Source organism: Pungitius pungitius, chromosome 1 (assembly GCF_949316345.1).
Source record: "Pungitius pungitius chromosome 1, fPunPun2.1, whole genome shotgun sequence".
In the NCBI taxonomy this organism is placed as follows: domain Eukaryota; kingdom Metazoa; phylum Chordata; class Actinopteri; order Perciformes; family Gasterosteidae; genus Pungitius; species Pungitius pungitius.
This window is the reverse complement of record NC_084900.1, coordinates 26,774,924-26,802,025: the sequence shown is the minus strand read 5'-3', so window position 1 is coordinate 26,802,025 and position 27,102 is coordinate 26,774,924. Positions and strand designations below refer to the sequence as shown.

At 42.9% G+C, this 27,102-nt stretch overlaps 1 protein-coding gene and 1 pseudogene across 1 annotated transcript; both read left to right on the top strand.

Moving 5' to 3' along the window:
* The first annotated feature begins 9,634 nt into the window (after positions 1 to 9,634).
* On the top strand, positions 9,635 to 13,522 carry LOC119222686 (taste receptor type 1 member 1-like). Its single transcript, XM_062563168.1, has 6 exons — positions 9,635 to 9,813; positions 10,058 to 10,355; positions 10,521 to 11,246; positions 11,458 to 11,664; positions 11,903 to 12,023; positions 12,354 to 13,522. The coding sequence occupies exons 1-6, from the start codon at positions 9,635 to 9,637 to the stop codon at positions 13,280 to 13,282; spliced, it is 2,460 nt and encodes an 819-aa protein (XP_062419152.1). The 3' UTR covers positions 13,283 to 13,522.
* Positions 13,523 to 16,609: 3,087 nt separating this feature from the next.
* Positions 16,610 to 20,724, top strand: LOC119222735 (taste receptor type 1 member 1-like; annotated as a pseudogene).
* The last annotated feature ends 6,378 nt before the right edge of the window (positions 20,725 to 27,102 follow it).

Below are 27,102 nucleotides of genomic sequence, written 5' to 3'. Positions count from 1 at the left end.
GATGGGGGGTCACATGTCTCTAGGTTCTGAGTATACATTAGCTTTTTTGTATGCCGCCTTCTTCTGACACTTACTCACTTTAGAAGAAACTCAACTGTGCAGAATATGCTTGTGTCCCAGTGGCGCCCAACGTGGAGGGGGGACAATGACGGACGACAACAGGCAGGAGATACCAACCAAGCCGTTTATTGCATTGGGCCGAATGATCAGGGAGCTAGCGGCCATCCAGCGCGACCAACCGTCAGTTCCTGGGGGCGCTCCAAGCCCAAATGGGGAGACAAGCCCAGGCGTTGGAGCAGCTCGCGTGGCGGCCAGCCGCACCCCCGCCGGCGCCCGGGATGGCGGCGTTGGCCGGGCTGACACTACACCGGCTGACAGCGGGGGATGATGTCCAGGCATACCTGGAGGCCTTTGAGGCGACGGCGGAGGCGTGTGGCTGGGCGGAGGACGAGTGGCCGGTGCGGCTGTTACCGCTCCTGACGGGGGAAGCGCAGACGGCGGCCATGGGACTCCCACCGGCGGCACGACGGGAGTATGCGGCCGTCCGGAAGGCCGTGGTGGACAGGCTGGGACTACTCCCGGAGGACCACCGCCGCCGGTTTCGCGAGGCCAGGCTGGGGCCGGAGGACTGGCCGTTTTCATACGGGCAGCGGCTCAAGGACTCCGCGGCCAGATGGTTGCTGCCGAACGGGCCGGGTGGGGCGCAGGCAGTAATGGAGAAGGTGGTGTTGGAGCAGCTTATGGTGGGGCTCCCGGAACGGACTGCGGCGTGGATGCAGTGTCACCGACCCCCGACCGTGGAGGCAGCGGTTACCCTGGCGGAGGACCATCTGGCGGTGCATCCCAGCGGGGGAGGAAGACAGCTGGGGCCAGCGGAGCGACCCACACCGGCCCCGCAACGGGCCGCGTTCCCCCCGGCATACTCTCCACGGACAGCAGCAGACGGCGGCGCCATTCCCGACCCACAGGGAGTGTCTCAAACGCCAGGGCAGGCGTGCTGGAGGTGCGGGCAGCCGGGACACCTCCGGAGAGATTGCCCGCTGATGGAGGTGGGGCAGGTGATCCGGGTTGCCGGCGCTCCAGCACCCTCCCCCGGCCCGGGAGCGACGTACCGCGTTCCGGTAAGAATCCAGGGGGGTATACGCCAGGCGATGATGGATTCGGGCAGTCTATGATGCATCAGAGCCTGGTTCGGCCCGGGGCATTGGTGGAGGAATCGCGGGTGAGGATTAGGTGTGTCCACGGGGACATTCACGAGTATCCCATAGTGTCCGTAGAACTTAGGTTCAGGGGAAAAAAATATAGAATAAAGGTCGCGGTTAGCTCCCACCCGACGCACCCCGTAATTTTGGGAACGGATTGGGGCAGGCTGCGGGGGTGCGTTCACGACCGACAGGGATATGCGATACGTGTGCGGTGCTCAGCGGTGACGCGAGGACGTCCGACGCTGCCGAGGGGGAGGGGGAACCGGCGGAGCCTCCCGTGGAGACTCCAGCGGTTCCCGGGTTCCGCTCCATGGAAGATTTTCCACTCGAGCAGTCTCGTGACGATACTCTACGCTCAGCTTACGACCAAGTGATAAAAATTGATGGTCATTTGGTGCGCCCTGACGCAGCACAGTCGTATCCGCACTTTTCGTTGATTAGGGACAGACTGTATAGAGTGAGTCGTGACACTCGGACGGGGGAGGAAAACACCCAGTTGCTGGTGCCGAAGAGCCGCCGAGAAATGATTTTCCAGGCGGCTCACTATAATCCGATGGCGGGTCACATGGGATACGGGAAGACACTAGACCGGATAATGACCCGATTTTATTGGCCAGGCATCCGGGGAGACGCGCGCCGCTGGTGTGCGTCCTGCCCGGAATGTCAGTTAGTCAATTCACCAGCCATTCCGAGGGCCCCGTTGCGGCCTCTACCTTTGGTGGAGGTTCCGTTCGAGCGAATCGGCATGGATTTAATCGGGCCATTTTACCGGAGCTCACGCGGATATCGCTTTGTGTTGGTCCTCATGGATTACGCAACACGATATCCGTAGGCAGTGCCATTGCGCAATATCTCTGCAAAGAGCGTCGCGCAGGCTCTGTTTCAGGTCATCTCCCGGGTTGGAATCCCGAAAGAGATTCTAACAGACCAGGGCACTTCGTTCATGTCGCGCACACTGAGAGAACTTTACGGGTTACTAGGCATTAAGTCGGTCCGCACAAGCGTGTACCATCCCCAGACTGACGGGTTGGTGGAACGTATGAATAGGACACTGAAGTCTATGATCCGTAAATTTATTAGCGAAGATGAACGTAATTGGGACCAATGGCTTGATCCTCTGTTGTTTGCAGTCCGGGAGGTCCCCCAGGCCTCCACGGGATTTTCTCCCTTTGAACTTTTGTTTGGCAGATCACCAAGAGGGGTGCTGGACCTTATTAAAGAAAGCTGGGAGGAAGGTCCGAGCCCCGGCAAGAACGAGATCCAGTAAGTCCTGGACCTGAGAGCAAAGCTCCACACACTGGGTAGGATGTCACGGGAGAATTTGCTCCAGGCCCAGGAACGACAACAACGGCTGTACGACAGAGGAGCCAGGCTGCGAGAATTCACACCGGGAGAAAAGGTACTTGTATTACTTCCTTCTTCCAACTCGAAACTCCTGGCTAAGTGGCAAGGGCCCTTCGAGGTCACACGCCAGATGGGGGACGTCGATTATGAGGTGGTGCGGTCTGACAGGGGTGGTGCTACACAAATATACCACCTCAACCTCCTGAAAGCCTGGAGGGAGGTGGAGTCTGTTTCTCTGGTGTCCACAGTATCAGAAAGAGAGGACCTGGGGCCGGAGGTGCCAAAAGCGGTCAATCCCACCCCGCTCCCGTGTGAGGCCCGGCTCTCTGAGGACCAGAGGGCAAACGTGGCCCAGTTGCAGAAGCGGTTTGCTGATGTGTTCTCCCCCCTGCCAGGCCGGACCGACCTGATAATGCACAGAATCGAGACTCCCCCGGCTGTGACTGGCACTGCCCGTTTCTTTACGACCCTGGATTTGACTAAGGGCTACTGACAGATTCCCCTGTTTTCCACTGCTTTCTCCACTCCGTATGGTTTGTACCAATTTACCATGCTTCCCTTTGGCTTGTTCGGTGCCCCGGCCACGTTCCAGCGCCTCATGGACCGGGTGCTGCGTCCACATGCCGCATATGCGGCCGCGTACCTGGACGATGTAATCATCCACAGCACCACATGGGCGGAGCATGTGCGGCGGGTGGATGCGGTGCTGGCGTTGCTGAGGCGGGCCGGGCTCACCGCCAACCCGGGGAAGTGTGCAGTTGGACGGAGGGAGGTACGGTATCTGGGGTACCACTTGGGGGGGGGGCAGGTGCGTCCTCAGGTGGACAAGACGGAAGCTATCGCGGCCTGCCCACGCCCCAAGACAAAAAAAGAGGTGAGGCGGTTTTTGGGGCTGGCAGGTTACTACAGACGGTTCATCGCCGGCTTTGCGGACCTCACCAGCCCCTTAACCGACCTGACCCGGAAAGGTGCGTCAGATCCGGTCCAGTGGTCGGAGCTATGCCAGCGGGCGTTTGAGACTGTGAAACAGACTCTCTGTGGGGAGCCGCTCCTCCACACACCTAACTTTTCTCTCCCTTTTGTCCTGCAGACCGACGCATCGGACAGAGGGCTGGGGGCCGTTTTGTCCCAGGAGGTGGGGGGGGTCGACCGCCCCGTGGTTTACATCAGCCGGAAGCTGTCAGAGAGGGAGGCCAGGTACAGCACGGTGGAGAAGGAGTGCCTGGCCATCCGGTGGGCGGTGGAATCCCTGCGCTGCTACCTCCTGGGACGCCCATTCACCTTCTGTTCGGACCACGCCCCGCTCCAATGGCTCCACCGCATGAAGGATACTAACGCCCGGATCACTCGGTGGTATCTGGCCATGCAGCCTTTTAACTTCAAGGTGGTCCATAGGCCGGGGACGCAGATGGTCGTGGCGGACTTCCTCTCTCGCCCTCTGGAGGGAGGGGGGGGGGGAGTAAACTAGGCCGGACGGCTCCCCAGCCTAAGTCGGGCGGTGCGGGTATGTGGTGGCGGGCGTGGTTTCGGCTCGGCTGCAGAGGGAGAGAGAGGGGGAGTGGCTCGGGGAATGGTGACAGCTGGAGGTAATGAACCTCCAGCTGAGGACAATTGAAAGAGATGCTTCCCCGTCTATTTAAAAGAGACTGACCGAGCGAGCGGGGGGGCCAGCAAGCCGGAGAAATATAAACAATAAAGACGTTTACCAACTGTGAACAGGTGTCTGAGTCCTTACCTTCCCCCCATAGTAACCCAGCTGTTACAATGCTTTTTCATTTTCTTGTGGAAAATTAGTTGAGATTGATACTATTCTTTGGTGGATCAACAGTGGATCAAAAGCAGGATCAACGTTCTCATCTAATTTGCAACAAGAAACTTTATTTAAAAGACACAATGTATAAAAAGAGTAGTGGTTATTTATCTAAATATTAAGCTAAATTGTAAAGCAAACTACACATGAGTTGCATGAATGAGTGAAATATGTTCCTGATGGAAGACCTCTCTGGCCTTCCACGTATTGAATTGTCCACACTGTTGGTAAAATATATTCTCTAGTGAGGAAAATATCACTGTGCACTCACTTTATTTAAACTTCTCCTATTTACTTTGTAACATCTGTCCAGGGACTGAAGATGAGTAGCTGGACGTCTAAATATAATTGTTAGTCTGGCTACAGGCATCTAAGTCTAATTGTATCTGCATGCTTTAACTTCCAGTTTTATTGTTTGCACGTTTTTGTTTGTTGGTGTGCAGTGACTAGTGTATTGCAGATGTGGTTTTATTTGTTTTGTCTACCTTGTTTATTAAGTGCGTGTCTAACGGCATATCTTATTAGGGTCAACAGGTGCGTTCCAGAAATTGACAACAGGTGTGCCACTCTGCACCTTTTTAAAAAGCCTGGCGAGAAACCGGGACGGCGGCAGTTGGAGCAGCACGGAGTAGAGGTGCACAGGAGGACTGTGACAGAGTTGTGACCAGTAGGATTTTTAGATGCGTTTAGAAATCTGTCATCCATTTGGCTTTTAATACGCTTGGTAAGCAACGTGTCCTCTGGTCTTAATTACCCAAATGACCTTTCCCTGTGCTGGCCCAATCTGGTGCCCCTTTGTTTGACTTGTCCTTTTTAAATAGAGATGCATCTTTTACTTGGTTTTTATGGTGGCGCAGGACCTCTGAGACTACTTTTGGATTCAGTCATTTTAGACATTTTTTTATCTTGCTTGACTGTTTTTAATTCGTAGTTTGTGATTCAGTGCAATAAAATGTATTGTAAATTCTTTTGAGTGTTACCTACCTAGAAGATAGTGACTAAGGTCTCCCCAAATCTCTCACCAACACTCTTATGGTGTAACCTCACAGAGTGTGCAAAACGAAAAACCCCACCCTACAAAACCTGTTAATTAGAACTGTCGTGCAATATCTAGATCAAGTTATAGATTCTTAATGTTATAATCTAGTTAGTAATAAATACTTAATCACAAAGCGAGTTCAAGATACTTTTGAAGGGCTTAATCCATGAATTTCCACCACAATTATATTTGAATTTAACGGAAGTTGCAATCTTTAATATTTGTCTTGCATTAGTCCAAAAAGAGCATGCTGTATACATAAAGGGTTTCTCCAGTAAAATTAAAACCTATACCCTTTTGCAATTTAATTTAATAAATGCTTCACTTATTTCTACACCCACACTGTAACATGAGTATTACTCATCATATAATCTGCGTCGCGCCACTTTTCAACTCCTTCACACTTTCAGCTATTTAAACCGTTCAAATATTAAAATTTTCAGCTCATTCAGGAGAGGGGTGCTATGACCTTTCAGCTTTCTAGCTCCAATTGAATTTATATTATTTAAAATCAACTTTAACAGTTCATTTTCAAATCTTCTCAAAACTTCAACTTTCAACTTTTCCAATCTTTCAGCTAGAGACACCATTTAAACTTTAAAATGTTGACACAAGTCTTAACAATTTTGTAAAACAAACCGCTTGTTGATGTCTATTCTACTTTTTTCATGATCATTAATTATGTTTCATTAGTTTTTGAGTCCGTTTCAGAGTTTTACATGTGTCTCCATGTGGAATGTTCTGGAAACTGAGCTTGTTAGTTACCAGCTGGTTTGTTTGTGAGCGCTACCCAAGTAAAAGGTTCGATGGCAGTAAAACCAGTAGCTCAGGAGTCATCCACTGTGCCAGGGACGTGTAGGTTTAACCGTGGTTAGCGAACGGTACTGTTACGCTCCAGCTCCCTAGAAGGGAGGGGACCACCGCTGCTCAAGACCCAACTATATCACTAACGGGGGGCATTCGGGGGTTGTGGTGCAAGTTGGACACAAGTTTGTTACCGTATATAGATTATTTTATTATTCTCTAATCACACGGATTGCAGGGAGAAGGTCTGGGCAGAACCAAAGCAATGAAACAAACAAAAATACACAGGCTAGTTCCTATATATAGTGCCGTAGCTTTGGCACGCTAACAAAAAAAAAATACAGATGGTGGTCTGCCCAGGTCTAACCTAGTGTTCCTGGACAGAAACTCACTGCGGGTGATGTATGCCCATGGGCCTCTAGCCTAACCACAACAGCTCCCTTCCCCCTGGGACGAAAAGAAGAACACGGTTGTTAGTCCAAATGGATGTAGTAATAAGGACAACACATATCAAAAAACTAAAACAACCACAGAACAGTCAAACCACCCACAAAGCAAAACAAATGTCTGACCATACAGTGTAACCCATGTGGAGCGAGAGACGGGGGCCTGAAGACTGTGGCCTTTTGAGCTCCAACCAGGTGCAGCCACTAACGATCCTGAGGTCTTCAGCCAATCAGGGTGGTAAATCCTGTCAATTTGAGAGGAAAGGGAGATGCACACACACACACAAGCAACCTCAACAAAAAATGCACATACACACATACCAGGCCCTGCTGTGGAACACAGGGCCGTAACTATGAGGGGCCGTTTAGGACTTAACTACTGAGATACTCTCATACACACTACTGAGACACTCTCATACACACTACTGAGACACTCTCACACACACTATTGAGACACTCTTATACACACTATTGGGACACTCTCACACACACTAATGAGACACTCTCACACACACTATTGAGATACTCTCATACACACTACTGAGACACTCTCATATACACTACTGAGACACTCTCACACACACTATTGAGACACTCTTATACACACTATTGGGACACTCTCACACACACTAATGAGACACTCTCACACACACTATTGAGATACTCTCATACACACTACTGAGACACTCTCATATACACTACTGAGACACTCTCATACACACTATTGGGACACTCTCACACACACTACTGAGACACTCTCTCACACACTATTGAGACACTCTCACACACACTATTGAGACACTCATGCCATCTCACTAGTGTGCGTGAGAGCATCTCACTATACAACGTGAGAGCATTTCACTATACAACATGAGAGCATCTCACTATACAATGTGAGAGCATCTCAGTATACAGTGTGAGAGAATCTCAGTTACACCAAAAGGCGGAAGCAAAGAGCGCTGATTTTGAACAGCGCAATGCGCCACTCATACGCCGTTCCTTCATATGCCTTGAAGTCCGGGCTTTCCCGTCCACGTTTATAAATACTACCATATTCAAAGGACGGAATGTCATTTTACGACATTTTCAGACGAGAAATTAGGTGTTTAAGCAACATTTCTGCGGTCTGTTTGTTAACATTCAGCCATCGTAAAAAATTCTATTGAGGATGTCGGAGATGTGAGGTGTAGCTAACGTGACCATCTGATGCCCCCAGCACCGGGCGGTCAGCCTCATCTCACGCCGCAGACAGCAGCCTGTTCTCGGCCAGACTTGAGACTGTGAAATTGACTACTTGTATTAGGGGAATGTTGGACCGTCCTGATTTGCAATGCCCTGACGCGTATTTGTCCTCCTTTTTTGGAGTTGCGCTGGGAAAACTGTCGCCCCCCCCCCCTCTCTGGCCGTAACGTCCGCGCCCGTCCGTGCCCGTCCGTACTTTAAAATGAATTTCAGCTTTATGCACACATTTTCAGCAGGAAATGCATTTTCAACTGAACCCATGAATGTGTAAGCTTGGGGCTTTTTTCTCATACCCCACAACAATCACATGATGCGACAGGTTAGTCACGTCATTTGTGCAGCGGCAAAACTACAATTTCTCTGAGCAGATGGACTACAAAAAAGAATCTTATTTGCCTTTGTCCGTTTGTTGTCACAGTGCTGAGTCATGTAGACAACCTAAAACTACCGGGATCAAGGTATTACTTTACAAAACAAGGTTTTAACATGTATGAGTTATACTAACGGATACTTGGTCCCATCCCTTCCTACTCAGCAGAACAAAGCAGAACGAGTTTGACCTTTGCACCCAGGCGTTGCCTGAATTCAAACTTTGATGAAAAAATATCCTCAATGTTCACAGAGTGATGCAAATGATCTCCTTTCAAGGGAACTTTGTGGTCATAGCTTAAGTCATGCAGAGCTCATTTGTAAGAGGATGTAGCATTTTAGCATAAACCATAGACACATGGTTAAAATTGTTGAATAATTTGTGTGTATTTGCTTATGACCCTGTGTGATGGTATAACCTCATCTGTACTTCATTTTGATTCTTTCCTGTCATTCACAGATCATCTTCATTGTAAAAATTTTATTTGATATTCTGATTTTTACACTTCATAAAATGTTGCTTTGAGAGCTATTCATTACTCACACCCAGCAATGTGTCGTTATCTCAAACCTGGTTATGCCATCATTTGGACATTATAATGATTAGAAGCCACTTATCATAGCCTACATTCTTTTAGAATAGGGGCTGCAACTTTACCCTCAAACCAAGGCATCCCAGTGACAACCTTGCAGCAGACAGAGAGGTGGTCCTCCTCCGCCATGACGTCATACATTCGCTTTGCCACTACGCTGGCAAAGCAAAGATCATTCAAGCCTTAACAATTCCAGTAAGCATGCATTTCAATCCGGAGAGACTTAAAAAAAAATGTTAAAATTCAACAATGCTTTATTATAAAACAGGCATAAATATTTATAGTGCAATGTTGTTTGGGGCTTGGACTCCATCTTGCAGCATGATATGATTGGAGCAACTTATTCTCTACCACCCCCACCAGTGTCTGGACTGCATCAACCACACAAGTATCGGCTGACTCAGTTGTGTGTCCTTGCATAAATAGTCTAGACCTTCCTATGGCTTACAAACTGAGGCACTGTAAATGGTGCATTTGTCATCTCGGTTCAAGGAAGGACAAATTAGCACCAGATTTATTCATGATAGCGGGACTGACTTCACTTGCTCGTAACGTTAAACATTTTTCATTGCCAAGTGAGTGCAGCCTAAATCCTTTTTGCATAGTGATTTGTTTATTCTCCTCCAACCATTAACAGGTAATTACTTATGACATCTGACGTCATGCCATCCCATATGCATGGAAATGAACACTGGGGAGTTTGTTGTTACGAGCATCGCATTGCTCAGTAAAACGGTGACGCTACTGAGTTCACATCAGATTAGTGAAAGGTAATTGAGACAATGAAACATTTCCTTGCTTCTCTGTCTCTTTTGGGAGCTTTTCTTCATGCTTTGGCCCAACGGGCTGTCCCAGCCTCGGAGTTTCTGCTGGAGGGAGATTACGTGTTAGGTGGAGTTTTTGATATTCATCACAGTGGCACCGTTTATCATGACAGACCCAAAGCCATCGACTGCTCTAGGTGAGTTTCTTAACATATCTGTAAATAACTAATGGCAAAATCTTGGAACTGAATACCAATTCCCCCACAACTTTAACCATCAATTTTGCAATTATTAAAGTTCTGAATTCCTGTTGCACATTATCAAGGAAATAAGAAAGTGGAAGTTTCCACTGTCAAAACATCCACTAACCTTTCTCTGTTGAGGAATGTAAAAGTTATGAAAACTGTTGTGAAAATAAATGAATTGTATTCTTGTTCACAGTCAACCCTTCATTCTTTCAAGTTATCGGAGGTTTCAGTTGATGAGATTCTCTGTCGAGGAAATTAATAACTCCACTGACCTTCTGCCAAATGTGTCTCTCGGCTATGAGATATTCGACCACTGCTCAGAGGTTCACACTTTTCCAGGCATTTTAAAACTCCTCTCAGTGGACAGCTTGATACAGCCTTGGGCTGAACCACACAAGAATTTGTCCAAAGTAATGGCTGTGGTCGGCCCTTTTTCAAGCGCTGACACCCTAAATGTAGCACCACTATTCATGATGGATTTCATTCCAATGGTAAGTTTGCCAACTACTTCATTTTGACATAACCCATAAAATATTTTATTTAAGATAAGGTATTAACATTTTACACATTTAAAATATTTAAACAACTTAAATGTTACATTTGAGAATGTATTGTTACTGAAAATTTTGTCCATTTCTCTAATACCCCTTTGTCAGATCAGTTATGGAGCTGCTTCCTCTGCCCTTGAAGAGAAAGAAAGATTTCCCTCTTTCCTACGAACAGTGCATTCAAATAAAAACATGATTGAAGTGATTGTTAAGATTCTGCAACACTTCAACTGGCGATGGGTTGCATTTCTTAACAGTGATGACAGTTTTGGGGAAGATGGCTTGGATTTGTTCATTTTGAGGATTAAAGATACTAAGATTTGCCTGGCATACACCAAAACACTCAATGACAAAACAGATTATTCCCAAATGTTCAAACAGATCGATTCCCAGACGATACCCATCATTATTGTTTTTGCCCAAGAATTGGGAGCTGAAGCGCTCATTGAATCAGCAATAGAACTAAACGTCACCAACAAGGTGTGGATCGCAGTGAACACATGGTCCTTAAACAAGAAGCTCCCCAAAGAGAAAGGAATCAAACAAATTGGGACTGTAATAGGAGTGTCTCAGCCAATGGTTACAATACCTGGTTTCAGTGACTTTATCTATCATTCAAAAAGCCAGACTCACTGCAAAAATGCAGAACAAAAGGTGTTTTGTAATCAGGTTTCCAACTGCAGCAACTTGACACCAGAAGAAATCCTCAACGTGGACCCATCTTTTAACTTTGCTGTTTATTCTGCTGTATATGCCATTGCACATGCCTTACACAATACCTTGCATTGTGGAACTGACACATGTAATGGCAATATTACAGTGTTTCCATACATGGTGAGTTTTAAACATTTTTCATGTTCATTTATTCTTATGTTAATAACAGATTTCAACTTTAGATAATGTAGGGCAAATATAAATCAAGTTATTGGCCAAATGTGTTTTTTCACAACATCTCAAATAACAAGTATAATTAAAGTTGATGTTCCCTGTCAAATATTGTCTAGCATTCAAATCTCAGGAAAGACATTTTGTGTGTCCACATCAGGTTCTAGCAGAGCTGAAGACGTCAAACTTTACTCTTTTAAATCAACGTATCCAGTTTGATGGGAAGGGTGAACCCATGTTCGGATCCTACTCTATTGTTTTCTGGAACAACAGCGGTGATGCAGAGGAGATTGGCTTTTATAGATTCCATCCACCAGACAATTTTTTCATCAATATCAGCAGCATTCACTGGTACACAAAGGGAGAAGTAAGTCAGTGTTTCCTTGTTATGTGTGGGTTAATGCAGAATATTGAAATGTTAAATGTATCAAAGTTCAGAGTTCCTGTTGTAGTAGTCACATTATCAAGGAAATAAGAAAGCTGAGGTCAAAACATCTGCTAACCTTTCTCTATTAATGCATGTAGAAGTTGTAATACAGTTTCCCTCCATCTTTCACATTCTCTTTTCTTCCAATAATTTCATTTCATAAAATTGTTGTGTACAGGTGCCTACTTCAATGTGTTCCCAAGAATGTGCTGTAGGATTTGCTAGAATAGCAAGTCGAATCCAGAAATGCTGCTTTAGTTGTGAAATCTGTCCAAACGGAACTTATATCAACATCACAGGTGAGAGGAAGAACATTTGTGGAAACAATCAGGCCTTGATGAATTATATCTGATTTTGAGAAACATATAATAGGTGATATGGTTTAATCATAATTTCGTGTGAATTTCACACGTCTATGAATGATTCCATCTTTTGTATCATGGACCACATGGACTATGTCCTTTTATCATGGGATGACTGTGGCTGAAGATCCCTGCATCAATATCATAGTAAAAAAGAAAAAGTGCAAGACATCAACAGTGTAACCTCCTCTGATATTTCGTCAACCATAATATAACTAAGTAATCCTTCCTTTTTAATTGCATCTGTCCTTCTCTTGTGTTGAGCAGAGAATGCCTATAAGTGCATCAACTGTAAGGAGACAGAATGGTCTGCAGCAGGAAGCACATCATGTAATCTGCGGGTGTTGGAGTTTGTTCCATTCACAGACCTTGGTGCCATACTGATCCTGGTGGGAGCCTGTGTCTTGGTGGGCCTCACAGTAGCCATGTCCATTCTCTTTGCCATCAACTACAACACACCTGTCGTCAGATCTGCTGGGGGACCAATGTGCTTCCTCATTTTTGGCTGCCTGTGTCTGTCTAATGTCAGTGTGTTCTTTTACTTTGGTAAGCCCACCACTTCCTCTTGTGTCCTGAGGTTCTTACCATTTCTCTTGTTTTACACCGTTTGTCTAGCATGTTTTGTGGTGCGCTCTTTTCAAATTGTTAGCATTTTCAAAATGGCTGCCAAGTTCCCAAAGCTCCACAGTGTGTGGATGAAGTATCATGGACAGTGGCTGTTCATCACACTGGCATTTGTTACTCAGGCACTCTTACTTCTTTTTAGCTATATTCTTACACCTCCACATCCCCACGATGAAACCCTTTGGTTCCCTGACAAAACCATCCTTGTTTGTGAGATGAATATCAAAGCATCAGCTGGTCCTGTGCTTTTACTTGTATCTCTGTGCTTCCTTTGCTTTGTTTTCTCATACATGGGCAAAGACCTTCCTAAAAATTACAATGAAGCCAAAGCAATAACCTTTTGCCTGCTCCTGCTGATCCTCACATGGATCATCTTTGCCACTGGATGCTTACTTAACAAGAACAAGGACATCCAGACACTTAATGCCCTGGCAGTCCTCTCAAGTCTCTACTCCTTTGTGTTGTGGTATTTCATGCCAAAATGCTACATCATCATTTTCCAATCCCACAGAAACACACAAGAGTACTTCCAATGTCTCATTCAGAATTATACCAAAACAATCAGCAAGTAGCACTTCCAGTGAAAATGTATCTCTATTGAAAGAAAAGCTGATGCGCCTCAGGTTGCCTAGTAAAAATGTAGAATTTTTAGAGTACACTGTAATCATGGTCATTTTTTCTTCCCTGAGTAATAAACTAATGCTACATGCTTGTTTTTATTGTTAATCTTCATTCAAGATAAAGAAGGCCTTAAAATTAGCAAGCACTTAATGTTTGTGGCATGTTATTTTGGAGATGGGGGGTCACATGTCTCTAGGTTCTGAGTATACATTAGCTTTTTTGTATGCCGCCTTCTTCTGACACTTACTCACTTTAGAAGAAACTCAACTGTGCAGAATATGCTTTTTCATTTTCTTGTGGAAAATTAGTTGAGATTGATACTATTCTTTGGTGGATCAACAGTGGATCAAAAGCATGATCAACCTTCTCATCTAATTTCCAACAAGAAACCTTTATTAAAAGACACAATGTATAAAAAAAGAGTAGTGGTTATTTATCTAAATATTAAGCTAAATTGTAAAGCAAACTACACATGAGTTGCATGAATGAAAGAAATATGTTCCTGATGGAAGACCTCTCTGGCCTTCCACGTATTGAATTGTCCACACTGTTGAATGGTAAAATATATTCTCTAGTGAGGATTATATCACTCTGCACTCACTTTATTTAAAATTCAAACTTCTGCTATTTACTTTGTAACATCTGTCCAGGGACTCAAGATGAGTAGCTGGACGTCTAAATGCCATATTTACAGAAATATTTTATATTATAAAGAATCTACTATAATTAGTATACAAGTAGATAAATGTAGCAAGAAAGGAAGGTTTTCAGTAATGCAGTAGACCTGGCCAGCCACTTTGTAAGGCACTGAGACATTTACTAGCTAGAGCATGGGCTTTTGTTTTAATCTAAATCAGAATCAGGTTTATAAATGAAGACTATTGGGTTCGAAATTATTTTTAATAACTTTTGGAGAAAACACCAGGAACAAGAAAAATATTACCAGAGAAATGCTTCGCTGGCGTTTGGGGGGGTTGCGCTAGTTAGCTAGCTGACCGAAAACATGAACGGACGAGCCGGAAAAACACAGACACTCCGCTGCATTAGAGAAAGTCCCTTCAAAATAAAATCCCAGGATATTTTTTTTTTCCATGCAATGGCCCACTACAAACGGGTCGGCGACCCACTACAAACGGGTCGGCGACCCACTACAAACGGGTCTGCGACCCACTAGTGGGTCGGGACCCACCAGTTGAGAAACACTGCTCTAGCAAATCCAGTGTGTTTCATTCCACATTGAAAAGAGAATCTAACATTAAAAAGTGTCAATGTGGCACCTGAAGTACCTGAAGACTTCCTTGTATGGTTGAAGTTTTTATCCTGCATGTTATAAATTGAATTTTTGCACTTAATCAAAACAGAATATCTGTGTAATGTTGACAGCATTATGGATTGAAGCATTTACAACTGTAAAATATTACACAAGCAATGATTAAAATGAGCCATTTCGGAGGTTGGATTTTGGTGTAATACTAACATCACCACATGACAAACATCTTTAAAATGTCATCTCTTCCTTTATATTAATACCTACTTCTTCTTACCTCTAGTGTAACAATTTTAAAATATTTAAATTGAGGTGGAATTGTAAGGTATAACAAATGTTTAATTGCATTTCTAAATAGAATACCTTACAGCCATTATTTGTAAATATATTAGCTTTCAGCAAAGAGTTAACATATTTGTATAATGTGTCCAAAGTACATTACTTTATATGGATAGACAATAAAGACAAAAAAATTGTAATGTTACAGTACCAACCACATTGTTGACTACAATGTTGTTGAACTCTTGTAATGAGAGTTCATCAGCAAACATCTTTTTGCATAGAAATGTGCCATGTCACTGACATGTTACTCCTATTAAGATGTTGTGGCAAACACAAATTTGTTTGACTTCAGTCAGGCATGATTCACATCACGGTGAGAGTCCCGGCCACTTGTTCATTTTCCTATCTCAATCCCCTGTGCGGGCTAATGTTAACTCATGCAATTATTTGTGAGAGGAGGTGGTCATTCAGTAGAAACCAAAGATACTTGGTTGAACTAATTCAATTTATTTGCATTTGCTTGTGGATATCCTGCATCATCTACTGATGTCATCTGAACTTGTTGAGAACATTCTCTAAGTGTATCTTTTTTTTGAATGGCCATTTGATTTTTAAATGTTTACTGCAACAGCAATAGTGATCGGTTCGCTGCCACAAGATGTTTTAGTTATTACAAAAATGGTATAGCAAAAAAGACCTCTACTGAACATAATTCACCCGATGACAACACGGTGGAAGGGAGACAATGACCAGTGAAAACAGTTAGAGGAAACAGTTTTTTTAAGGGGGGGGGGGGGGGGGTTACGTGGGGGAATCCCCACTGCCATGTTATTTTAGGAATATTTGCCAGTGTATTAATGGCCCCCAATGTTCCTTCTTGTTTTTTCTGCAAGGTCTCTCTTGATCCTGATATCCCCTTGATGGCGGGCAAAGTCGTGGTGTACAAAGATAATCACATCGGCTGCCAATGGCCTGTGGCAGCTTACTCCCCCGAAGATCCCTCCTCGATCAAAATGGGGAACTATGGTGTCTACCTACTGAGAAATTAAACTTACAGTGTACTGGCACCAAATGTGGTGGCAACAATCCAAGGCCAACACCATGCTTGTCAGGATCGGGCTGGTGCAGGTTGAAGGAGGCAGGAAGGCAGGACTCAGACGCAGGGTCTTCAGACGAAGTGCTCTTTATTTCAAAAAACAAAAACCGACGTGCTCCAAGCACGGGAGACATTTGACAATGACGCGACCAAGGACAACAGGCACACAGGGCTTAAATACACAAGGGAGGTGCAGGTGATTGGACACAGGTAGAGACAATCACTCAATCACAAGACAAGGCAGGAAGTGAAGTTAACCCAGGACCACAAGAAACATGAAACTTCAAACTAAAACAGGAAGGGAGACTAAACCGTGACAATGCTGTCCACTTCCCAGCTGGCCTTGGTAAAGAGGGGCTATTAAACTGAGGAATGACTTTGGTGACTTGAGTGTAATTGTGCAGAAGGAACCTTGCATTTGTCACCACAGTTGACCTGGATGAAACTCTGCAGCAGGAAATTAGACTACTTTGCATTTCCGATTTGGGTACTGTCCTCCAACCAATAATACTATGAATTTCATTCCCATGTGCATGTAAATTTCTCTCAGGGCTTTGCCATCACCAGAGACACATAACTTACTGAGGCAAATTCCATTCCATCGGAGTTCAAATCAGATTTGTACTTACAACCATGGAACATCTTCTTGCTTTGCTGTGTCTCTTGGGAGCTTTTCGACATGCCCCGACTCAATGCACTTCCCCGGCCTCAGAGTTTCAGCTTGGAGGAGAATATTTGATTGGTGGACTTTTTGATATTCATCAAAGTGTCCCTATGTATCACGACAGACCAGAAGCAATCGACTGCTCGAGGTGAGTTTCATAATGAGTGGAAAGCTTTTGAAGACAGAATCAGTGCAGAATACACGGTATAACAGAAATATTATTTAAATGACAGTCACATTTAAGAATAGCTATCGCTAAAAAGCACATTTACTCCACAACTATATTGGTACGATAACAAAGACGTCAGATAGAGTCATTCTGAATTTCGTCCTTGTTATTTGAACTCTGTTTTGTAAATGTCATATCTTTAAAGGGGTCCAAAAATGTTTGTCATTAAAGGATTTGCCAACAAATGTTTGAAGCACTGAGGCAAACATGGTGCAAATAAGAAGCTCTGAGCCAGAGTAGACCGCAGTCAGCAAACACCTCGATCTTGTTGTGTTTTCTCTGTTCACAGTCAACCCTTCCTACTCCCAAATTATCGAATGTTTCAGTTGATGAGATTCACTGTACAAGAAATCAACAACTCCACCAACATCCTGCCGAACGTGTCTCTCGGCTATGAGATCTTTGATCATTGTTCATCAACACAGAATTTTCCAGATATTTTCAAACTGATCTCAATCAATGGCGTAATCCAACCTTGGGGTAAACCACACTGGCAACAAGCACATGAGATAAACGTGTCCAAAGTGATCGCAGTGGTTGGGCCTTTTACAAGCACTCAGGTCCTGTCTGTGGCCCCACTTTTGATGGTGGATTTTATTCCCACGGCAAGTTCAACCTTTTTTACTGTCAAACCAACTCATTTAAAGAACACTTTTATCAAAATGGCATGATCAATTCAGTTGTAAAATGTTTTTTGATGTTACGTTTGAGAATTTGTCTGTGAAATATTTGTTTTCCCATTCTTCCATTGCCAGGTCAGTTATGGATCTTCTGGTTCTGTCTTCTCAAAATAAACACTTTTTCCATCTCTACTACGAACAGTCCATCCCAATAAAGCCGTCATAAATGCTATTGTTGGCATTATTCAACATTTCAACTGGCGCTGGGTTGCTTTTCTTAACAGTGATAGCGATTATGGCCTTGATGGAGTGGAGTTGTTCATAAAGAAGATCAAGGACACTGAGATTTGCCTGGCATACACCAACAGCCTCAAGGACAATATGAATTACTCCTTATTGTTCAAACAGATAGAATCACAGAGAATAGGTATCATTGTTGTTTTTGCTGCAAAAATTACAGTTGAAGAACTCATTGAGTCCGCTATTAAACTAAATGTCACAAGCAAGGTGTGGATTGCAGATGAAGGATGGTCCTTAAACAAGAAGCTCCCCAAGAAGAAAGGATTAGAAAATATCGGAACTGTACTGGGAGTGTCGCAGCCAGTGGTGACAATACCTGGTTTCAGCGATTTTATTTATTCCTCCAAAAGCCAGACTCACTGTGAAAATGCAGAGGAAAATATATTGTGTAACCAAGTTTGCAATTGCGGCAGCTTGAGTGCAGAAGATGTGATCACTGCAGACCCATCTTTCTCTTTTTATGCGGGTGTATATAGCATCGCCCATGCTTTACACAATACCTTACAATGTGGAACTGGGAAATGTAATGACAATATCACAGTGTACCCACATATGGTGAGTATACAAACAAGAGTATTTAGATTTTGCTCACTTATGTCCTCATTGCTTTGATTTAACCCTAAATCATTTGTTACCCTTTACAAAGGTAACAAATGATTAGTCCAGCCTGTAATCCTATATAAAAAATGTAAACATACATTTGAAGTAGATTTTCACCTGTACAACATTCAGGTAACAACCAGTCAATAGATCCACCATATAAATATAAAATGAAAATAAATCCCAATCGATCGGATTTGACAAATCATGACCCATAAGTCAATATCACCAATGTGACAGCCTTAATTTATCCAGAGCATGTACATTGTGCAAATTATTTGTTTAATGTCCAGCTATTGTAAATATATTAGATATTATTAGTGATGTACACATTAACATTAATTCCCAAATATGGCTTTTGTATGAAAATATGAGATGAAAAAATGTCTGCAGTTGTTTAAGTCTAAACCACGTCCTGAAAGGAGGGGCATCACACCGCCGTTCAAACATGAAAAACATTTTTTGAACGCACAGAGGAAACGATCATTTGTGTTTTTTTTGTTCACTCAGGTTTTAGCAGAGCTGAAGGAGTCAAACTTTACACTTTTAAATCAACGCATACAATTTGATGATAATGGAGAGCCCACGTTCGGCTTTTATTCAATAGTTTTCTGGCACCAAAGTGGTGACGCGGAGGAGATTGGCTTTTATATAATTCACCCATCAAACCAACTGTTCATCAACAAAACCAAAATTTAGTGGAATCCAAATGCAGAAGTAAGTTATTTTAACCTTATTATAACATGTGCAGGATAATAAAATATACTAAGTTTATTCATCAACAGTTTTAGTTTTGGATGAGTCATATTTGTTGAGTAATAGCTGTGAGACACTTAAAATACAAAATTAGAAACATAACCAATAGTGGCTGTTAATGGTGAAATTCCCTGAGAAAAATACATGTAAGTGTCTGTTAGAAGGATTTGATTTTTAGAAAATAAATCTATTTTTGCTTTATTGCTAATTTTTTGCTACATAATTGTCTGGAACAGAAACCGACTTCCCTGTGTTCCCAAGAATGTGCTCTTGGATTTGCAAAAACAACGAATGGAATTCACAAATGCTGCTTCACTTGTAATATCTGTCCTGATGGAACTTACATTAACATTACAGGTAAATTATAATACCTACACTTGCTAAGCTTGGAAAAAGTTTTTTTTTAAATGTTTGTGTTCACCTGCATGTGGACGGCTTTCCTTTCATCATGCAATGCATTGTGTTCTTGTTCAAATAACCTCTCCACTAATGATGGTCATTTAAAGCAAATTTGAAATTCACAAAATATGTAATCTTGAAAGAACACACAAATTAAAAGATGGAAAGAGTAACACTTTTACGGCTCCCTGATATTATTAACATCATAACCTAAACTTGAATTGCATCTGTCCTTCTCTCGTGTTGAACAGAAAATCCCTACGAGTGCATCAACTGTAAGGAGACAGAATGGTCTGCAGCAGGAAGCACATCATGTAATCTGCGGGTGTTGGAGTTTGTTCCATTCACAGACCTTGGTGCCATACTGATCCTGGTGGGAGCCTGTGTCTTGGTGGGCCTCACAGTAGCCATGTCCATTCTCTTTGCCATCAACTACAACACACCTGTCGTCAGATCTGCTGGGGGACCAATGTGCTTCCTCATTTTTGGCTGCCTGTGTCTGTCTAATGTCAGTGTGTTCTTTTACTTTGGTAAGCCCACCACTTCCTCTTCTGTCCTGAGGTTCTTACCATTTCTCTTGTTTTACACCGTTTGTCTAGCATGTTTCGTGGTGCGCTCTTTTCAAATTGTTAGCATTTTCAAAATGGCTGCCAAGTTCCCAAAGCTCCACAGTGTGTGGATGAAGTATCATGGACAGTGGCTGTTCATCACACTGGCGTTTGTTACTCAGGCACTCTTACTTCTTTTTAGCTATATTCTTACACCTCCACATCCCCACGATGAAACCCTTTGGTTCCCTGACAAAACCATCCTTGATTGTGAGATGAATATCAAAGCATCGGCTGGTCCTGTGCTTTTACTTGTATCTCTGTGCTTCCTTTGCTTTGTTTTCTCATACATGGGCAAAGACCTTCCTAAAAATTACATTGAAGCGAAAGCAATAACCTTTTGCCTGCTCCTGCTGATCCTCACATGGATCATCTTTGCCACTGGATGCTTACTTAACAAGAACAAGGACATCCAGACACTTAATGCCCTGGCAGTCCTCTCAAGTCTCTACTCCTTTCTGTTGTGGTATTTCATGCCAAAATGCTACATCATCATTTTCCAATCCCACAGAAACACGCAAGAGTTCTTCCAAGGTCTCATTCAGAATTATACCAAAACAATCAGCAAGTAGCACTTCCAGTCAATATTAGTCTCTAGACAGAAAAGATGAGCTAGTCTTCTGAAAACGTTCAAGATAGTGCTTAGGCTTTTACCAAATATTTGTATTCCATACCCTTTGTTGACTCTTTTTAAAAATATTTTAAGAAATGTAAATTGAGAATATATTGAGAAAAAGAAAAAGAACAAATAATGCAGCAGCCTGTAGACAAGTATTTACAGTACATTTTGTGTCTACGTGGTCAAACAGGAACTGACAGGCCACACAGAAAGAAAAAAAAGATAACAGCAACAATGGTTTTCCTTCAAATTGATCAGCAGTTAAACCCATCTTTGCAACCTTTACGAGCTCTTATTGCTCACAATGTCTGCATAGAGTGCATCAATATACATTTTGATGTTGGTGAATCATTGCTTTAACATATTTTGACATTATATACTGTTAAAAAGTCTGAGGCCATTTAGTGATCCCCTTACAATGAATTATTTGAAGCCCCTGTAATAATATAATAAATATTTGCATGTACACGTAAAGCAGTTAAACAGTAAGTGTGACTCAATAAAAAAAATATTTAAATGGGATGTCTGTTTTTCTGTTGTTTTAGTTACTGTAACCGGAATCTCACCACATGATGGCAGTAGTTCACAGGCATGATCTGATTGAACAGTTCCCTCATTTGACTATAACTATATGGCTATAATAAATGATACAAGGCTCACATGAAACCCATATTAACCCATTTTCTGCATAAAGGTATAACATAAACGAGATGGGTCGTTATACATGAAACTTCATTCTTTAAATGCAAAATCCGCTTAACACTATAAAAACTATGGGTGGAAGGTTTCTCTTTTTTTATTGGTTATGATTGTATGCATACATAATATAGTTTAACTATTTTAATCAATAGTTAATTCATGTACAATACACAAGATTGAAATGGACACTCAGTAATGTATGCTATCATTTTTGTGTGTGTCTTTTTCAGTTGGTTTGCCTCATGGACAAAGTAATAGTCTCTATTTGTATAAAATGTAATGATAAAAAATACTTTCCTGCTTTGATGCCCCAGTAAAACGATATATGTTTTGTTTTTTTGGAACATGTTATGACTGATCCATCCATGCTTTTTCGAATAATGGAATAACAAAGTCACTTTCAAACCAGTTTGCTCCATCAGAAAAAAGAGAATGTTTCATCATTTTGTTAGAACAACGTAAAGATCATTTTCAATTAAAAAAAACATTTGGCAGAAAAAAGTTTATTGTGACCTTAATTAACCTGTTTTGCACTGAAACATATTTTCAACATCGTAGCAATAAAGTGATACCTGTGCAAAACACAGAATGACACATGAACTATATTATTATTATATGATATTCATCGTTATTAGTAACTACAAATATTATCAAAACAGGTCGCAGACCTGATGCCCACTCATTCAACTTTTCACTTGTCAATAGTTGTGAAGGCAAGAACGGTCTAGTGCGACGTACAGCGTCCCCACGCATGCGCGGCCGCTTCTGACAGACGAGAGCCTGTTTTGCGCCGTTATACTAGAGGGTCGCGCCCCACAGTTTGAGAGACACTAATCTAACCCCCAGTATTACTCACCAAACAGCAACATCTAACCTTCTTGCTCACTCTTGGAGTGAACTGACCATTAGTTTGTTAATTAGTAATAATAAATAATATCCGTAAGTAATATTCCGGAGTTAATTATTTTTGCAACCTTGCCTTGTGTTACTAAAGACAGCCTTTATGTGCCCACGAAGCTAACGTGTTCCCGGGTGGTTTTGACAGGTTCCCTAGTGTGTGGTCGTGGAAATGCGTCAGCAACGCTGAGCCGAGACAGTGCTGGCGCTCGACCTCTTTCTGCCTCCACGTGAAAGGCAAAGTTTCACGCTGTGACACTCAGTGAGGCCGGGACGTCCCACGACGTGAAACGGAAAGAGCCCTGCAGCAGGGGGTATGTGACAAATCCAGAGAGTAAATTGCCATTTTGTTGTGGCTATTCAGTTTCCTGGCAGGGAGAAGGGGAGGACGGACCGTGAAACTGGGAACGAATTGGTAAATGGTGCCACTTAACATGGCATATGGCGCGTTTGGAGAGCGGACCACGCTGACACCAACAAATTGACGATTTCATACCAATTTCAGAGTGACATTCGCCACACACGTTGTCACGTGGAAATGCATCGTATTTATCCACCATGGGCAGACTTTCTACATTCGTGTAGCCTGTTACATTTTTAGTTTGTGATGAAACACTAAAATAATTCAGCGTGATGAATCCTAAATGGTCCAAATTTCGAAAACGATGAGTATATAGCTCATAATTTGCCGAGACTTGCAATTTCGCATACTGTGTGTATTCTAGAACGGCAACATGCCTGGATTATTTTAATTAATCTTTTAAATTCGATGAAGGTGGCATTTGTGCTGACGGGACACATATTTCAGGTTTCACAAAATATGGAGCGAGGAGAATCGGAGGAACGCCCACTGGCTTTTCTCTTGTAACTTTCAATTTTCCACTTTGGTCAGATAAAGGGGGAAACCCTGGGAAAAACGGGTCCTAACTGGTCCTTCCTTTTAAGCTTAAAGCAAAATCATACTTTAAATGGGGGCCATCTCTGGCGGCCATATGGGATTTGCCTTTAAAATCGCTTGGTTTTGAGTAAAATAATAAAGTTTCTCCACAGGAGGTTCTGGTTTTGAGATAAATTTCACAAATCAAGTTTTCCCCAACTTCAAACTGTACTAGTCCAATTTCGAAACACTCAAATCTATAGTAAAACATGTAGGTCCCATTTTTGAGAAAATCGATTTGATTTTCAACAAAGAAATTAATGACCAAATGAGTTTGATGTTTTGGAAATGCCAATACTGTTGGGTCACTCTCAGCAATGACAGTTATTTGGGAATTTTTAACCTGTATGCTATTGTTAAAACTATTGGTGGGTTTTATCCACAGTGGCTTTGTGTTGAGATTTAAGCAACGGGACCTGCTGTATACAAACCAAACCAAAATACCGTGACGTGGACTAACGGAAAGATTAGTTTCTAGGCAAATAAAGAAATGTTCATTTTTTTCAATCGGTGGAATTTAGGGGACAATTTCGATGCAACCGAAATGAGAGCAGCACTAAGGTGGTACAGCTAAATTATAAATACTTTATTCGGAGTATGATCCTAATCTTAATCCAATTCTTAACTCCAACTTTGGTCATATGGCTTACTGTTGTTTTACGCACGGCTAAATGCACTGCGCTAACGGGTGCTCGGTTATTCTAATTCAAATCTCGCTCAAGTGGTTCAGAGTAATGGCAGATGTTTTGCAATTCAAGGGACATCAATACCCATGCGCTTTAGTGCTGAACAATGGCGATCCCCTTTTGTTAGGCACTTGTCTCTTTCAGTTCAGAGCTCGACAAAGGCTTCATCCTCCAGCGAGTTATAAAGTTACTTTCCAGCCAGTTCATTTCGGCCCTTGAGAAAACCTTAAGCGATGTTAATGTGCACCTCTGGTCTTTTCATGCGGTAACCCCGGCACACACAGGCAAACAGCGGCCATTGTGTTCCCAAACCAAAGTAAGAAGTCTTTAAATAACCCGAGGACCAGTCTATAGAAATTCATGACGCAACGTCTATTTGATGTTTGATTAGAGCTTCGTCAACAGGTCCGTCGCGTGGCTTTTCAGAAAAGTCCTGTATCTATTTCTAATATTTTTCCAGTGCACCTGTTCTGGTACCTGCCCCCTTTTATTGTGACTCTGATGCTCACAATGAGCGTTTGGGTCACACCAGTGCTGGCATTTGAATGGAAGGCGGTACATCGATTTGCTCCGCTCACGGTGCGCCAAGTTATGGGCCTGTTTGCATATTTTAACAGCGCTCTACTACGACGTGACGTGCAAACACGGTGCAGCCTTTTAATGCACGCCGCAATACACGGACGAGATTCCTGAAGCAGATTTTAACTATTGGAGAATGTATTGAGGTATATCGTCTGAAATCTGAAATAAATAAAATGCAGGCTTTCATTTTAAATTTTACACTAACCACGCACGTTGCTAAACATTGGAGCGTATTCGTAATACATCGTTATTCTTAGACAGTATTATTTACATAATGTTTTCCTCAGAAATAGCCTAAACGGTAGATGAATAATCTGACGTGTTGACGTCATGCATTTCTGCATGGTAATAGCCTAGCCATTGGTTTGCAAATGTATCAGTTTCCCTCGAGAAACAAAATAGTTTATTGCAGTAATTGCATAATTGCTTCACTAATTGTTGTTAACAAGTTCCCCAATAGTCCAATTATTACAGAAGCATTGTCAGGTCCCCGCCGGCCTGCATCCATGACAAAGGTCCGGTAGAGTTAATGAATGACCTGGGGCTGAAAAGTGAAAGTGGAGCGAGGGCCCGAATCCTTTTATAAACATACACTTAACTTGTCATTTAATGGCACTTGCTTTATTAGGTCCACTTGGGACACCGTTTCTCGTTGCCCCATTCTAATGGATAGATGATGACATAACGACTTTTGAGAGAAGTGAGGTTGGAGGGGAACGATTTGAGAGCCGTTCACCCCCAGAGAGACAACACTAATTGAAATTATACCGAATAATCAGCGGGGAAATCTCTACTCTGCGGCACAGAATGACTAAACAGGCGGCTGTTGTGATGCCGTGACTTCCAGCTGAAATCCAAAGTCTTGTGTCGAATCCAAGCGTGAAGGTGCAGATAATGTGGCGTCGAGCGAGGACAAAAGACACCAGAAAGCTCACTTACACCAAATTTCATACCGATTAAATGATTCAGTATGTCACAGCACGAGTGTGGCAATACGTTTTGGTACATTTTACGCAATTAGGGGCCCACACGCCGGATGTGGCTGTGCTGCAATTATAGCATCGAAGTGGGACTTGCGAGTTTCGAGACTATTGAAAAAACTATGAATACATACATTTTACACAACTGTTTTTAATAAACGACAACATCCTAGTTGCAGCACAACGCAGTTGGACCCACGCGATAGCCTTCTGTGGCCAAGACATGAAACCGAAGAATTTACACGAAGTCTATACTTTATATTGTCAAAAGGGAATGAAGAGAAGATCGCGTTAGAAGTCCAGGGAACCTTTTGATGCGCACACGTTTCTGGTCACAAAGCAAGCCAAAAGAAAAGATCAATGGAGCACATAAACTGGCCTCTTTTCATGCGCGCTCTCCTCAGACTGAATACAAATGCACCTCCTTCAACACACGCATTGTGTCCCGGATCAGACTAGAAGGCCTATGCAATGAAAGGTTTTCTCGGTGTGGCCTCTTAGAAAACGTCCCATCTAAACTGACTTTCTATCATGTAGATATACTCAAGTATAGATCTAAATATATAAGAGCTAATTCGCTCCAATTATCACATTTACCTTAGAGCCATATAAGGAGCCAAATTATAAACGAGTGTGTCCCTAGTTAGTATTTTTATATCTTCTGTGTGGGAGCTCAAGATGTGCAGTCTAGTCAATACATTGTTTCAGCTGCTACGACTTTCCCAAGCCTTTGCCCCTTTCAGGGAGCAGTGTGGAAAATCGGGAGGCGAGGGACCGAGGACAAGGGGCGGCCCACAATTCTCCTCGGTGCCTCAACACGCCTGGTATGAAGACAATAACTTGCGACGCACAATAGTCAATCTTTAGCAACAACAATTTCGCAGAATCCCTAGTGTTGTGATAAATATTTTGGTGTTCACTTTTCCTCTTTTCATAGGATAGGCTGGCCTCAAGGAGTAGTTCAACTGCAAAAAAAAAACATTTCACAGGTGTAACACTTTTTTACCACCGTGGCTGTACCAGAAAATCGGCGTCTTGTGGGAACACGCAGGAAATTACCACGGTGCTGCCTTCGACCTGGTGGCGTGAAACTCACATATAAAAGATTGAATACCGGAGTCAATTGTACCCACCGCATGCTTGCTAAGCAGAACCATTATGATTAGCCACTATGTTTAAGATTCGTACGCTTCCCCTTTCTGCCCCACACGTTGTTAGGGCTGCCACTTGCACATCTATTTGGAAGGCGAAAGTTTGTCGTCTGTGCATTTGTTGTGTTCATTTATAAAAAAAAGGGTTTGTGACCGGTTTGAAATACATTAGGAAAACGGACTAAGTCATCAAAAAAAAAAAAATTAAATGTACAATTTGTATTTCAAACTGAATAACATTCACTTTTCTGTGCATCTGAGTCTTTTGTTGGTTTTGGCTGTCAAATGACGCAAGTGGTTGAGCGCAAGAGACAGGCGGGACTGTTTGCATTGAGATGTTAAGTGGGTGTCTCTATAAAACTCCACTAAGGCTCAACTCCTTCATTCGTGCGCCAAAGA

Excerpts from the sequence above, each read along its gene's own strand:
- LOC119222686 (XM_062563168.1), top strand. The coding sequence starts at position 9,635 with ATGAAACATTTCCTTGCTTCTCTGTCTCTTTTGGGAGCTTTTCTTCAT. Across the intron at positions 9,814-10,057 it reads AAAGCCATCGACTGCTCTAG|TCAACCCTTCATTCTTTCAA; the intron begins GTGAGTTTCTTA and ends TCTTGTTCACAG. Across the intron at positions 11,247-11,457 it reads TTACAGTGTTTCCATACATG|GTTCTAGCAGAGCTGAAGAC; the intron begins GTGAGTTTTAAA and ends TGTCCACATCAG.